This window comes from Pristiophorus japonicus, chromosome 4, assembly GCF_044704955.1.
Source record: "Pristiophorus japonicus isolate sPriJap1 chromosome 4, sPriJap1.hap1, whole genome shotgun sequence".
Classification (NCBI taxonomy): Eukaryota; Metazoa; Chordata; class Chondrichthyes; family Pristiophoridae; genus Pristiophorus; species Pristiophorus japonicus.
The window spans coordinates 9,413,964-9,428,757 of NC_091980.1; the positions used below are offsets into that span (position 1 = coordinate 9,413,964).

The 14,794-nt window shown below is 49.8% G+C and overlaps 1 protein-coding gene across 2 annotated transcripts in view; it reads right to left on the reverse strand.

The window, feature by feature from the left end:
- The window catches only part of gemin5 (gem (nuclear organelle) associated protein 5), a 106,055-nt gene that overhangs the window by 19,814 nt on the left and 71,447 nt on the right, over positions 1-14,794 (reverse strand). For both annotated transcript variants that reach the window (XM_070878003.1, XM_070878002.1), the window contains exons 21-22: positions 13,079-13,226; positions 4,963-5,082 (exon numbers count right to left, since the gene is read on the reverse strand). In XM_070878003.1, coding sequence (XP_070734104.1) covers positions 4,963-5,082; positions 13,079-13,226 — 268 coding nt within the window. The remainder of the gene's footprint in view (positions 1-4,962; positions 5,083-13,078; positions 13,227-14,794) is intronic.

The following is a 14,794-nucleotide window of genomic DNA, read 5'->3' on the forward strand; positions in this document are numbered from 1 at the left end:
CACCCCTCTTCATCTCACCCCATCACCATCTCCCTCAATTCCTTTCTCCCTCATGTGTTTATCCAGCTTCCCCTTAAATGCTTCGATACTATTCGCCTCAACCCCTCCCTGTGGCAGCGAGTTCCACATTCTCACCGCTCTCTGGGTAAAGAAGTTTCTCCTGAATTCCCCACTGGGTTTCTTGGTGACCATCTTTATTTACGGCCTCTAGTTCTGGTCTCCCTGACAATGGAAACATTTTCTCCGTGTCTACCCGATCAAAACCTTTCATTATCTTAAAGACCCCAATCAGGTCACCCCTCCGCCTGCTCTCTTTTCTACAGAAAACAGCTCCAGCCCGTTCAGTCTTTCCTGATGGGTATAACCTCTCAGTTCTAGTATCATCGTTGTGAATTGTCTTTGCACCATCTCCGGTGCCTCTATATCCTTTATAATATGGAGACCAGAACTGTGCGCAGTGCTCCAAGTGTGGTCTAACCCATGTTCTGTACACTTCTATCGCATTGCCCAGTAAGCTACATTGTTCCAATAGAAAAAAAAAACCTTCAATTTTTCCAATCTTCCTTTGTATTTCCTTTTACGGGGTAGCATTCTAAATGAATCTGCATTGTACCCTCTCTAAAGCCTGAAGACCTTTATAACGTGGAGGCCAATACTGCACACATTACTCTCACTGAGGTCATCTTAAGGTTTTGTACAAACTTATCATTGTCTCTTATCTTTTATATTATTTAAATGGAGAAAAATTGCAAAATTCTGCAGTACAGAGGGACCTGGGGGTCCTCGTACATGAAACACAGAAAGTCAGTATGCAGGTACAGCAAGTAATCAGGAAGGCAAATGGAATATTGGCCTTTATTGCGAGGGGGATAGAGTATAAAAGCAGCGAAGTCCTGCTACAACTGAACAGGGTATTGGTGAGACCACACCCAGAGTACTGCGTGCAGTTTTGGTCTCCTTATTTAAGGAGGGATATACTTGCATTGGAGGGGGTACAGAGAAGGTTCACTCGGTGATTCCAGGGATGAAGGGTTTGTCTTACGAGGAAAGGTTGAGCAGGTTGGGCCTGTACCCATTGGAGTTTAGAAGAATGAGAGGTAGATGCAGAGAGGATGTTTCCCCCCGTGGGGGAATCTAGAACTAGGGGGCATAGTTTCAGAATAAGGGGTCGTCCATTTAATACGGAGATGAGGAGGAATTCCTTCTCTGAGAAGGTCGGGAATCTTTGGAATTCTCTGCCCCAGCGAGCTGTGGAGGCTGGGTCATTGAATATATTTAAGATGGAGCTAGACAGATTTTTGAGCAATAAGGGAGTCAAGGATTATGGGGAGTGGGCAGGGAAGTGGAGCTGAGTCCATGATCAGATCAGCCATGATCTTATTGAATGGCGGAGCAGGCTCGAGGGGCCAAATGGCCGACTCCTGCTCCTATTTCTTATGTTGCAATATTCTATGCCTTGTGATAAAACCTAGAATTCTCTCTGTTTTTTCACGGCCTTATCAACCCCTTTAACTGCCTTTAATGTCCTGGGAACCTGTTTCCCCCCAAATCCCACCACCCTTCCTCACCATCAAACCCACGTCCACTCAGTATCATTACTGCTGCTGCTGTTTTTGTTGAAATGTACCATCTCACACTTACTGACATCTCCTACGTCTTTTGGCTCAGGCCACCGTTTTGCAGCTCCCCCCACCCGCCCCCCCACCCCCAACCCCCAGAGTCTTCTAAAGAATTATCTGTCCCCCTTATTTTGGTATCTTCTGCCAGTTTGGCCATCGCAACCTCTGGGCCTGCGTCCAAATCATCGATGATCACAGCGAACACGTGTGACCTCACAACTCACCAGACTGATTCCTGGGATGGGGGCATTGTCCTATGAGGAGAGATTGAATAGACTCGGCCTGCAGGACTTGACCGGGTAGATGCAGGGAGGATGTTTCCCTCTGGCTGGGGAGTTTAGAACCAGGGGTCACAGTCTCAGAATGAGGGGGCCGGCCATTTAGGACTGAGATGAGGAGAAACTTCTTCACTCAGAGGGTGGTGAATCTCTGGAATTCTCTACCCCAGAGGGCTGTGAAGGCTCAGTCTCTGAATATATTCATGACAGAGATCAATAGATTTTTGGATATTAAGGGAAACAAGGGATAGTGCAGGAAAGTGGAGTTGAGGTAGAAGATCAGCCATGATCTCATTGAATGGCTCGAGGGGCCGAATGGCCGACCACTGCTCCTTATTCTTATGCTCTTATGTAACTCCCACAGTTTAAAAATGCCCAGACTGGGGCTTTGTTCCTCTCGAAAAGGGAAGGCTGAGGGCTGACCCTGATAGAGAGCCTTCAAGATTATGAAAGGGTTTGATAGAGTAGACGCAGAGAAGATGTTTCCACTTGTGGGAGAGACCAGAACTGGGGGCCATCAATATAAGACAGTCACTGATAAATCCAACGGGGAACTCAGGAGAAATTGCTTCACCCAGAGAGTGGTGAGAATGTGGAACTCGCTGCCACAGGGAGTGGGTGAGGTGATCAAATAGATGCATTTAAGGGGAAGCACACGAGGGAGAAAGGAACAGAGGGATATGGTGATGGGGTGAGATGAAGAGGGGTGGGAGGGAGGGGGCTGGTGTGGAGCATAAACCCCGGCACGGAGCCATGGGGCCGAATGGCCTGTTTCTGAGCCGTAAATACTTTATAACTTTGTATCTGTTACACGCTCCGTCCGGGACCGTAAACTTAAGAAATGATTATTCCCAGCGTTGAACAAATAATCCCATACGCTGGCACCCAACATCAGTGGAGAGACTGAAGAAATAAAAACAGAAAAAGCTGGAAATACTCGGCAGGTCAGACAGCATCTGTGGAGAGCGAGAGAGAGAGAGAGAGAGAGAGAGAGAGAGAGAGAGAGAGAGAGAGAGAGAGAGCGAGTTAACGTTTCAGGTCGACGGCCCGACCTGTGAACTGGAAGATGTTAAAGAGATCCTCTCCGATGATCTCCGTTCCGATGGAAGGTCTTTGACCTGAAACGTTAACTCTGGTTTCTCTCTCCACAGATGCTGCCCGAGTCACTGAGCGTTTCCAGCATTTCCCGTTGAAACGAAACTCAAGGTGGGCTGAGTGAAAGCATTTTCACAGCGTCATGTCCGCCCCATCGCGCGAGGCCAGCGACCGCTCGCTGGGGCGCGGCTTTACGCCCCGCTCCTCCTGCACCTATTTTCGGTTTCCTCGCTAAGCGTAGCGCCGCACAGCTGCAGAATCGGCCAGCAGCAACGACCAACAAACTTAGTGTTAGCCGTAGCTCAGTGGGCCACACTCTCGCCTCTGAGTCAGAAGGTTGTGGGTTCAAGTCCTACTCCAGGGGCTTGAGCACAAAAATCTAGGCTGACACTCCCAGTGCAGTACTGAGGGAGCGCCGCACTGCCGGAGGGGCAGTGCTGAGGGAGCGCCGCACTGTCGGAGGGGCAGTGCTGAGGGAGCGCTGCACTGTCGGAGGGGCAGAGCTGAGGGAGCGCCGCACTGTCGGAGGGGCAGAGCTGAGGGAGCGCCGCACTGTCGGAGGGGCAGAGCTGAGGGAGCCCAGCACTGTTGGAGGGGCAGAGCTGAGGGATCCCCGCACTGTCGGAGGGGCAGAGCTGAGGGAGCCCAGCACTGTCGGAGGGGCAGAGCTGAGGGATCCCCGCACTGTCGGAGGGGCAGAGCTGAGGGAGCGCCGCACTGTCGGAGGGGCAGAGCTGAGGGAGCGCCGCACTGTCGGAGGGGCAGAGCTGAGGGATCCCCGCACTGTCGGAGGGGCAGAGCTGAGGGAGCCCAGCACTGTCGGAGGGGCAGTGCTGAGGGGAGCGCTGCACGGTCGAAGGGGCCGTCTTTCGCATGAGACGTTAAATCGAGGCCCTGTCTGCCCTCTCAGGTGGATGTAAAAGATCCCATGACACTATTTCGAAGAATAGCAGGGGAGTTCTCCCCGGTGTCCTGGGGCCAATATTTATCCCTCAATCAACATAACAATAAAACAGATTATCTGGGTATCACATTGCTGTGTGTGGGAGCTTGCTGTGCGCAAAAAGCCTGCCGCGATTCCCACATTACAACAGTGACTACACTCCAAAGTACTTCATTGGCTGTAAAGAGCTTTGAATCGTCAGGTGGTCGTGAAAGGCGCTATAGAAATGCAAGTCTGTCTTTCTTTCTTCTTGATCAGCACAGGTCAGCCCGACACCGAGTGGGACATTTACCCAGAGCGTCGGCAGAGAGCGCAACTTTCCAACCCGAGCCCGCGGTAACGAGAGAGAGAGAGAGAGAGAGAGAGAGAGAGAGAGAGAGAGAGAGTTTATTCAATATCCCAGCTTCCACAGCTCTCTGAGGCAGCGAATTCCACAGATTTACAACCCTCAGAGAAGAAATTCCTCCTCATCTCAGTTTAAATGGGTGGCCCCTTATTCTACGATCGTGCCCTCTAGTTCTAGTCTCCCCCATCAATGGAAACATCCTCTCTGTATCCACCCTGTCAAGCCCCCTCATAATCTTATACATTTCGACAAGATCACCTCTCATTCTTCTGAATTCCAATGAGTAGAGGCCCAACCTCCTCAACCTTTCCTCATAAGTCAACCCCCTCATCCCCGGAATCAACCGAGTGAACCTTCTCTGAACTGCCTCCAAAGCAAGTATATCCTTTCGTAAATATAGAAACCAAAACTGCACGCAGTATTCCAGGTGTGGCCTCACCAATACCCTGTATAACTGTAGCAAGACTTCCCTGCTTTTATACTCCATCCCCTTTGCAGTAAAGGCCAAGAAGGCGGGGGCGGGGCACGGCGAGGATAGACTGGTTGGTTGACCAATGGCGAGGGAGTGGGGGGGGCGGGAGGCGGGGTCATGCGATGACACCTCCAGGAACACCCCCAAGTTGGCGACCGGCGGGTACGGTGCGTGTTCCCGACGGTTTGTTGCCAAGACTATGGTCTTACCACTTAGCCGCGATGGTGTAATGGCCGTCCTTCTCCATGACGCCTGCGCAGCAGGTGAACAGCTCTTTCAGCACGGGGTCCTCAGGCTGCAGGCGGGCTTTGGCAATGGCGATGGCCTCCCTATTGAAATAATGAACGTGTATTTACACAGTGGCTTTAACGTAGCAAAATATCCCCGTCATGTATTTGCTTCATGGGTTCTTCGCTTTAGAATTCATAGCAACACGTTGCTATTAAGAACTAGTTGGTTTATTAGCAGAAGGTTTAACAATCGCACGACACATTACCAGTTCATCCACCAGGCTCACAACCGCATACCTCATCGTGGATCCCCCCCGCAGGGCTCAGTGCTGGGACCCCAGCTCTTTACAATATACATCAATGATTTAGATGAAGGAATTGAGTGTAATATCTCCAGGTTTGCAGATGACACTAAACTGGGTGGCGGTGTGAGCTGTGAGGAGGACGCTAAGAGGCTGCAGGGTGACTTGGACAGGTTAGGCGAGTGGGCAAATGCATGGCAGATACAGTATAATGTGGATAAATGTGAGGTTATCCACTTTAGGGGCAAAAACGCAAAGATAGAATATTATCTGAATGGTGGCAGATTAGGAAAAGGGGAGGTGCAACAAGACCTGGGTGTCATGGTTCATCAGTCATTGAAAGTTGGCATGCAGGTACAGCAGGCGGTAAAGGCGGCAAATGGTGTGTTGGCTTTCACAGCTAGGGGATTTGAGTATAGGAGCAGGGAGGTCTTACTGCAGTTGTACAGGGCCTTGGTGAGACCTCACCTGGAATATTGTGTTCAATTTTGGTCTCCTAATCTGAGGAAGGAAGTTCTTGCTATTGAGGGAGTGCAGCGAAGGTTCACCAGACTGATTCCCGGGATGGCCGGACTGACATATGAGGAGAGACTGGATCAACTGGGCCTTTATACACTGGAGTTTAGAAAGATGAGAGGGGATCTCATAGAAACATACAAGATTCTGACGGGACGGGACAGGTTAGGTTAGATGCGGGTAGATTGTTCCCGATGTTGGGGAAGTCCAGAACCAGGAGACACAGTCTTAGGATAACCTGTGGAATTCCCTGCCGCAGAGAGTTGTTGAGGCCAGTTCATTGGATATACTCAAGAGGGAGTTAGATATGGCCCTTACGGCTAAAGGGATCAAGGGGTATGGAGAGAAAGCAGGAAATGGGGTACTGAGGGAATGATCAGCCATGATCTTATTGAATGGTGGTGCAGGCTCAAAGGGCCGAGTGGCCTACTCCTTCTATGAACCCAACTGGCTGGGGTTTTATTGAGTCTTGTGAACATCACGGGACTGACTAAGACACTCACAATGCAACAGCTCAACCAGCCTGTGAGCATGCTCACAGGTGCACACATTACAATCCCAAGACACTCTACAGGAGCATGATAAAACTAAATTTGACACCGAGCCACATAGAGGCGGAGAGGTTTAGGGAGGGAATCCCAGAGGTTAGGATCCAGGCAGCTGAAGGCACGGCCGCCAATGGTGGAGCGAAGGAAATCGAGAATGCACAAGAGGTCAAATTTGAGGAGTGCAGAGATCTCGGAGGGCTGGAGGAGGTCACACAGATAGGGAGGGAGCGAGGCCGTGGAGGGATTTGAACACGAGGGTGAGAATTTTGAAATCGAGGTACACTGGGCCGGAAGCCAATGTAGGTCAGCGAGCACGGGGGGGGGGGGGGGGGTGATGGGCGAATGGGACTTGGTGCGAGTTAGGACATCATTGCTCACAGCTTGTTTGGAAAATGCCAGTTTGCCGTAACAGCAGAGAACAGTTTGACTCCTGGAGTTCGGCGTTTAATAGTCGGAAAAAAAAAAATGTCCAGGGAATGCTTACCGGGTTCATTTCAGCCCTTTCACAGCTGACTCGTCACGGCCCCTGCACTTCTGACAGCACTTTACAGCCAAGATATCGTTTTTGAAGTACAGTTACTGTGGTTTTGTAGGGAAAGCCTTGATGCCTGTTTGCACACATCAAGGCCCCCTATACAGCTATGAGATGACTGATTGGACGTCACCAAAATCCAGGTCACTGATTGGAGCGCGGGCAGGTACAGCAGGAGCAGCGAGGTCGGGGCGAAGGAGCGGCGAGAGATTGTAGAGGGACGTGATCGGGGCCCAGGAGAGGCGAGAGTTCGGGGCTAGGGGCAGCACGGGCCCAGCCCACACTGCGATATGTGTGGGCACTTAGTCCGTGCAGCAGAGCTGGTCTCCAGTCGTCCTGGTTAACCTTTACCACTGGACCAAGACCTAGCTCTGTCAAGACCATGTGGTGGCTGGTGTGCAACGGTCACCCCACGTTAAAAAAATCCACGCACAGGTATCTTCCACCCTTCAGGGTGTAGTTCGGGATCCGGAATATTAGGTCCTCCATTGAAACACCTGTGAACTCGTCCCTTTTTGGTGTGGAAGCAAGTCATCCTCGATACGAGGGACTGCCTAAAAAGGTGGTCTGTTGGGTATAGTAGCAAACGTCAGGACGACACAGATAGACTGGTGAAATGGGCAAACACATGGCAGATTAAATTTAATGACGAGAAGCGTGAAGTGATGCATGTTGGGAGGCAGCATCAGGAGAGGTAATAGGACCTCAAAAATAGTAATCTCGGGATTGCTACCGGTGCCACGTGCTAGTCAAGAGTAGGAATCGCAGGATAGCGCAGATGAATACGTGGCTTGAGCAGTGGTGCAGCAGGGAGGGATTCAAATTCCTGGGGCATTGGAACCGGTTCTGGGGGAGGTGGGACCAGTACAAACCGGACGGTCTACACCTGGGCAGGACCGGAACCAATGTCCTAGGGGGAGTGTTTGCTAGTGCTGTTGGGGAGGAGTTAAACTAATATGGCAGGGGGATGGGAACCAATGCAGGGAGACAGAGGGAAACAAAAAAGGAGACAAAAGCAAAAGACAGAAAGGAGATGAGGAAAAGTGGAGGGCAGAGAAACCCAAGGCAAAGAACAAAAAGGGCCACTGTACAGCAAAATTCTAAAAGGACAAAGGGTGTTAAAAAAAACAAGCCTGAAGGCTTTGTGTCTTAATGCAAGGAGTATCCGTAATAAGGTGGATGAATTAACTGTGCAAATAGATATTAACAAATATGATGTGATTGGGATTACGGAGACGTGGCTCCAGGATGATAAGGGCTGGGAACTCAACATCCAGGGGTATTCAACATTCAGGAAGGATAGAACAAAAGGAAAAGGAGGTGAGGTAGCATTGCTGGTTAAAGAGGAGATTAATGCAATAGTTAGGAAAGACATTAGCTTGGATGATGTGGAATCTATATGGGTAGAGCTGCAGAACACCAAAGGGCAAAAAACGTTAGTGGGAGTTGTGTACAGACCTCCAAACAGTAGTAATGATGTTGGGGAGGGCATCAAACAGGAAATTAGGGGTGCGTGCAATAAAGGTGCAGCAGTTATCATGGGTGACTTTAATATGCACATAGATTGGGCTAACCAAACTGGAAGCAATACAGTGGAGGAGGATTTCCTGGAGTGCATAAGGAATGGTTTTCTAGACCAATATGTCAAGGAACCAACTAGGGGGGAGGCCATCTTAGACTGGGTGTTGTGAATGAGAGGATTAATTAGCAATCTCGTTGTGCGAGGCCCATTGGGGAAGAGTGACCATAATATGGTGGAATTCTGCATTAGGATGGAGAATGAAACAGTGAATTCAGAGACCATGGTCCAGAACTTAAAGAAGGGTAACTTTGAAGGTATGAGGCGTGAATTGGCTAGGATAGATTGGCGAATGATACTTAAGGGGTTGACAGTGGATGGGCAATGGCAGACATTTAGAGACCGCATGGATGAACTACAACAATTGTACACCCCTGTCTGGTGTAAAAATAAAAAAGGGAAGGTGGCTCAACCGTGGCTATATAGGGAAATCAGGGATAGTATTAAAGCCAAGGAAGTGGCATATAAATTGGCCAGAAAAAGCAGCGAACCCGGGGACTGGGAGAAATTTAGAACTCAGCAGAGGAGGACAAAGGGTTTGATTAGGGCAGGGAAAATGGAGTACGAGAAGAAGCTTGCAGGGAACATTAAGACGGATTGCAAAAGTTTCTATAGATATGTAAAGAGAAAAAGGTTAGTAAAGACAAACTTAGGTCCCCTGCAGTCAGAATCAGGGGAAGTCATAACGGGGAACAAAGAAATGGCAGACCAATTGAACAAGTACTTTGGTTTGGTATTCACCAAGGCGGACACAAACAACCTTCCGGATATAAAAGGGGTCAGAGGGTCTAGTAAGGAGGAGGAACTGAGGGAAATCCTTATTAGTCGGGAAATTGTGTTGGGGAAATTGATGGGATTGAAGGCCGATAAATCCCCAGGGCCTGATGGACTGCATCCCAGAGTACTTAAGGAGGTGGCCTTGGAAATAGCAGATGAGTGGACAGTCATTTTCCAACATTCCATTGACTCTGGATCAGTTCCTATCGAGTGGAGGGTAGCCAATGTAATCCCACTTTTTAAAAAAAGGAGGGAGAGAGAAAACAGGGAATTATAGACCGGTCAGCCTGACCTCAGTAGTGGGTAAAATGATGGAATCAATTATTAAGGATGTCATAGCAGCACATTTGGAAAGAGGTGACATGATAGGTCCAAGTCAGCATGGATTTGTGAAAGGGAAATCATGCTTGACAAATCTTCTGGAATTTTTTGAGGATGTTTCCAGTAGAGTGGACAAGGGAGAACCAGTTGATGTGATATATTTGGACTTTCAGAAGGCTTTCGACAAGGTCCCACACAAGAGATTAATGTGTAAAGTTAAAGCACATGGGATTGGGTGTAGTGTGCTGACATGGATTGAGAATTGGTTGTCAGACAGGAAGCAAAGAGTAGGAGTAAATGGGTACTTTTCAGAATGGCAGGCAGTGACTAGTGGGGTACCGCAAGGTTCTGTGCTGGGGCCCCAGCTGTTTACACTATACATTAATGATTTAGACGAGGGGATTAAATGTAGTATCTCCAAATTTGCGGATGACACTAAGTTGGGTGGCAGTGTGAGCTGCGAGGAGGATGCTATGAGGCTGCAGAGTGACTTGGATAGGTTAGGTGAGTGGGCAAATGCATGGCAGATGAAGTATAATGTGAATAAATGTGAGGTTATCCACTTTGGTGGTAAAAACAGAGAGACAGACTATTATCTGAATGGTGACAGATTAGGAAAAGGGGAGGTGCAACGAGACCTGGGTGTCATGATACATCAGTCATTGAAGGTTGGCATGCAGGTAGAAAGCAAATGGCATGTTGGCCTTCATAGCGAGGGGATTTGAGTACAGGGGCAGGAAGGTGTTACTACAGTTGTACAGGGTTTTGGTGAGGCCACACCTGGAGTATTGTGTACAGTTTTGGTCTTCTAACTTGTGGAAGGACATTCTTGCTATTGAGGGAGTGCAGCGAAGGTTCACCAGACTAATTCCCGGGATGGCGGGACTGACATATCAAGAAGGACTGGATCAACTGGACTTGTATTCACTGGAGTTCAGAAGAATGAGAGGGGATCTCATAGAAACGTTTAAAATTCTGATGGGTTTAGACAGGTTAGATGCAGGAAGAATGTTCCCAATGTTGGGGAAGTCCAGAACCAGAGGTCACAGTCTAAGGATAAGGGGTAAGCCATTTAGGACCGAGATAAGGAGAAACTTCTTCACCCAGAGAGTGGTGAACCTGTGGAATTCTCTACCACAGAAAGTAGTTGAGGCCAATTCACTAAATATATTCAAAAAGGAGTTAGATGTAGTCCTTACTACTAGGGGGATCAAGGGGTATGGCGAGAAAGCAGGAATGGGGTACTGAAGTTGCATGTTCAGCCATGAACTCATTGAATGGCGGTGCAGGCTCGAAGGGCCGAATGGCCTACTCCTGCACCTATTTTCTATGAATAAAAGGGTATATCATTTTTAAAGGGGGTGCAGGAACAGTGAGACCTGGGAGGGGGGAGGGTGTTGTTGAAGGGGGCAGGACAAGTTGAAAAGGCTGTTTTTAAAAACAACACACAGGATCCTTGCCTTTATTAATAGAGGCACAGGGCTAGAATTAGCACTGGTTCACCGCCCGGTTTAACAGAGGCACAGGGTTAGAATTAGCACTGGTTCACCGCCCGGTTTAATAGAGGCACAGGGTTAGAATTAGCACTGGTTCACCGCCCGGTTTAATAGAGGCACAGGGTTAGAATTAGCACTGGTTCACCGCCAGGTTTAATAGAGGCAAAGGGTTAGAATTAGCACTGGTTCATCGCCCGGTTTCTCGGCGATATTGGCCGTTTTGGGAGAGGACAGCAAGCATGCACCGTCTACAGACTGCCCTGGCGCGTTCTGGGGGTGAGTGGGGACCCGTGGGTAAGTATATTGAAGATGCCCTCAAGGATGAGCAGAGCTGGGCGGTAGGTGAGTGTGTCTGCAAGAAAAAGCTAATTGATTGTTTTTTTTTTAAACTATTTATTTTCAAAATCTGTTCGGCTGATTTAATTTTAAAGTGTCTTGGGAATGTTGTTTTGATTTTTTTTTAAAGTTTAAAAAAAAAATTATTTTAATTATTTTTCTCGTGGCAGGCCCAACCCACAGCCTCGGGGTAAATTTTTATAGATGTTTTAATTTAATCGCCCATTTTCTTTCGGCACTGCCCAATCTAGCCAAAATTGCACTTTTTCCGCCCAGATTTGGGGGGGGGGGGGGGGGGGCAAGGCCCATGTTTTTCGCTGGGCCCATGTATCTGGCCAGGCGTTTCATTTAGGAGAGGGCAATTCTGTGTTAAGGCACTCATTGCGATGGCCTTTGAAAGTGGAACCTGAAGGGTCATGTGTGGGTGGGTTTATCTGAAGCGAACAGCTCCGTTCGGGGAGTTTTCGATGCCGATAATCTTCCCAACCACGGCGTTTTTTTTGGGGGGGGGGGCGGCAATTGGGAGCTGGTGAGCTTTGGGGAAATTCTAGCCCCATAGGAGTACAAAAGCAAGGAAGTTACGCTGAACCTTTAGAGATCACCGGTTAGACCTCAGCTGGAGTACTGCGTCCCGTTCTGGGCACCGCACTTTAGGAAGGACGTGAAGGCCTAGGACAGGGTGCAGAGGAGATTGACCAGAATGGTTCCAGGGATGAGGAACTTCAGACTGGAGAAGCTGGGGCTGTTCTTACAGCAGAGAAGGCTGAGAGGAGATTTAATTGAACGTTAGAGAGTGTTCAGAATTGTGAAGGATTTTGATTTCTACTTATTTATTTGATGTCTACTGGCTCGGTAACCAGAGGAGACAGCTTTAAAAAGCATTAAAAGATCCAGAGGCGATCCAAGGGAAGAAGACATTATGCAGCGAGTTGCTGTGATCTGGAACGCGCTGCCTGACAGGGCGGTGGGAGCAGATTCAATAGTAACTTTCAAAAGGGGATTTGGATAAATACTTCAAAAGTAAAATTTTGCAGGGCTATGTGGGGAGCGAGCAGAGGAGATAGAATCAGAGAAATTCATAGCACGGACAGAGGCCATTTCGGCCCATCGTGTTCACGCTGGCCGACCAAGAGCTATCCAAAGTGGGACTAAGTGGATCACTCTTTCAAAGAACCGGCACAGTTACGAGGGGCTGAATGGCCTCCTTCTGCGCTGTATCATTCCAGAATTCTATGAAAGGCAGCACCTCCGGCAGTGCAGCGCTCCCTCAGTACTGGACCGGGGAGTGTCAGCCTGGATTTTGTGCTCAAGTCTCTCGTGGGGGAATCTAGAACTAGGGGGCATAGTTTCAGAATAAGGGGTCGCCCATTTAAAACGGAAATGAGGAGGAATTTCTTCTCTCAGAGGGTGGTGAATCTTTGGATTTCTCTGCCCCAGAGAGCTGTGGAGGCTGGGTCATTGAGGTGAAGATAGACAGATTTTTGAATGATAAGGGAGTCAAGGGGCGGGCAGGGAAGTGGAGTTGAGGCCAAGATCAGATCAGCCATGATCTTATTGAATGGCGGAGCAGGCTCGAGGGGCCGAATGGCCGACTCCTGCTCCTATTTCTTATGGACCCGCGATCTTCCGACTCCGAGGCGACAGTGGGCTGCCGACCCACCCCACCATCAGTCCCGTCGCACTCCTACCTAAAGAGCTGGTGGGATCGGAGGAGCTGCACTGCCTCGTACACCCTGTGAATGGACAGCAGGTAGGTGGCTGCCTTGATGTACTGTTCCTGGAAACAGAGCTGCTTGACAAAAGCCTCAATCGTCTTCATCCAAACCACGTACCCAGCTGGGGGAGAGAAAGAACATTGCGGGTTGAGAACATCGGTCACCATGCAGGAATTCCCCCGTGACATTAGTGAAGGACGTCAGTGCTGGAGAAGGGGAATTTTCCCTACTTCAAGCAACCACTGTCCCATCAAACACTCCCAGGGCAGGTACAGCACGGGGTTAGATACGGAGCAAGGCTCCCTCTACACTGTCCCATCAAACACTCCCAGGGCAGGTACAGCACGGGGTTAGATACGGAGCAAGGCTCCCTCTACACTGTCCCATCAAACACTCCCAGGGCAGGTACAGCACGGGGTTAGATACAGAGTAAAGCTCCCTCTACACTGTCCCATCAAACACTCCCAGGGCAGGTACAGCACGGGGTTAGATACGGAGCAAGGCTCCCTCTACACTGTCCCATCAAACACTCCCAGGGCAGATACAGGGGGTTAGATACAGAGTAAAGCTCCCTCTACACTGTCCCATCAAACACTCCCAGGGCAGGTACAGGGGGTTAGATACAGAGTAAAGCTCCCTCTACACTGTCCCATCAAACACTCCCAGGGCAGGTACAGCACGGGGTTAGATACAGAGTAAAGCTCCCTCTACACTGTCCCATCAAACACTCCCAGGGCAGGTACAGGGGGTTAGATACAGAGTAAAGCTCCCTCTACACTGTCCCATCAAACACTCCCAGGGCAGGTACAGCACGGGGTTAGATACAGAGTAAAGCTCCCGCTACACTGTCCCATCAAACACTCCCAGGGCAGGTACAGCACGGGGTTATGAAACTCTGAAAGGATTGGAACTGGATAGATTAGCGTCTTACCCTCCTCACTTCATATGAAACTATTTCAGGTAGCAGAGGGGAGACTGGCCTGGAAATAAATCCCAGCACGGGTAGTTCGAGAGTTTAAATTCAGTTTAAACAAAATCTGGAAGTAGACAGCGGCTCTCAGTTAACGTGACCCTGAATCTATCGGATTGTCGGGTTCACTGATATCTCTTTCGGGAAGGAAACCTGCCGTCCTGACCCAGTCTGGGCCTACACGTGACTCCAGTCCCACACCAACCTGGGTGACTCCCTCGTAGCCCAGCAAGACACTCGGTTGTATTATAACCCCGATCGGCAGTTCAAGGAGGCCCACCGCCACACACTCAGGGCAACTGGCAAACGCCAATAAATTCCCGCCTTGCCAATGACGCCCGCGTCCCGAGAACAGATACAAAGAGAGCAGCGGGGGCGAGGGCGGGACAGGGATCAGACGCGATCGCCTCCCTGCCCATGCCCGCGGCCGAGGTCTGACCTTCCGGGCTCAGGGCAGGCGGGCAACGGGCGAGTGAGCGGGAGGGGCGGAGCCACTCGTGGAACCAGGCACAGCAAGAGTCCGCACCTTCGGCACAGAGCAGGGGAAGCAGGGGAGACTGAGAGAGGAAGAGGAGGCCATTACATCGGGATATACGGCACAGAAACAGACCATTCGGCCCAACTAGTCCACGCCGGCGTTTATGCTCCACTCGAGCCTCCTCCCGTCCTTCCTCATCTAAATCTATCAACATAACGCTTTACTCCCTTCTCCCTCGTAT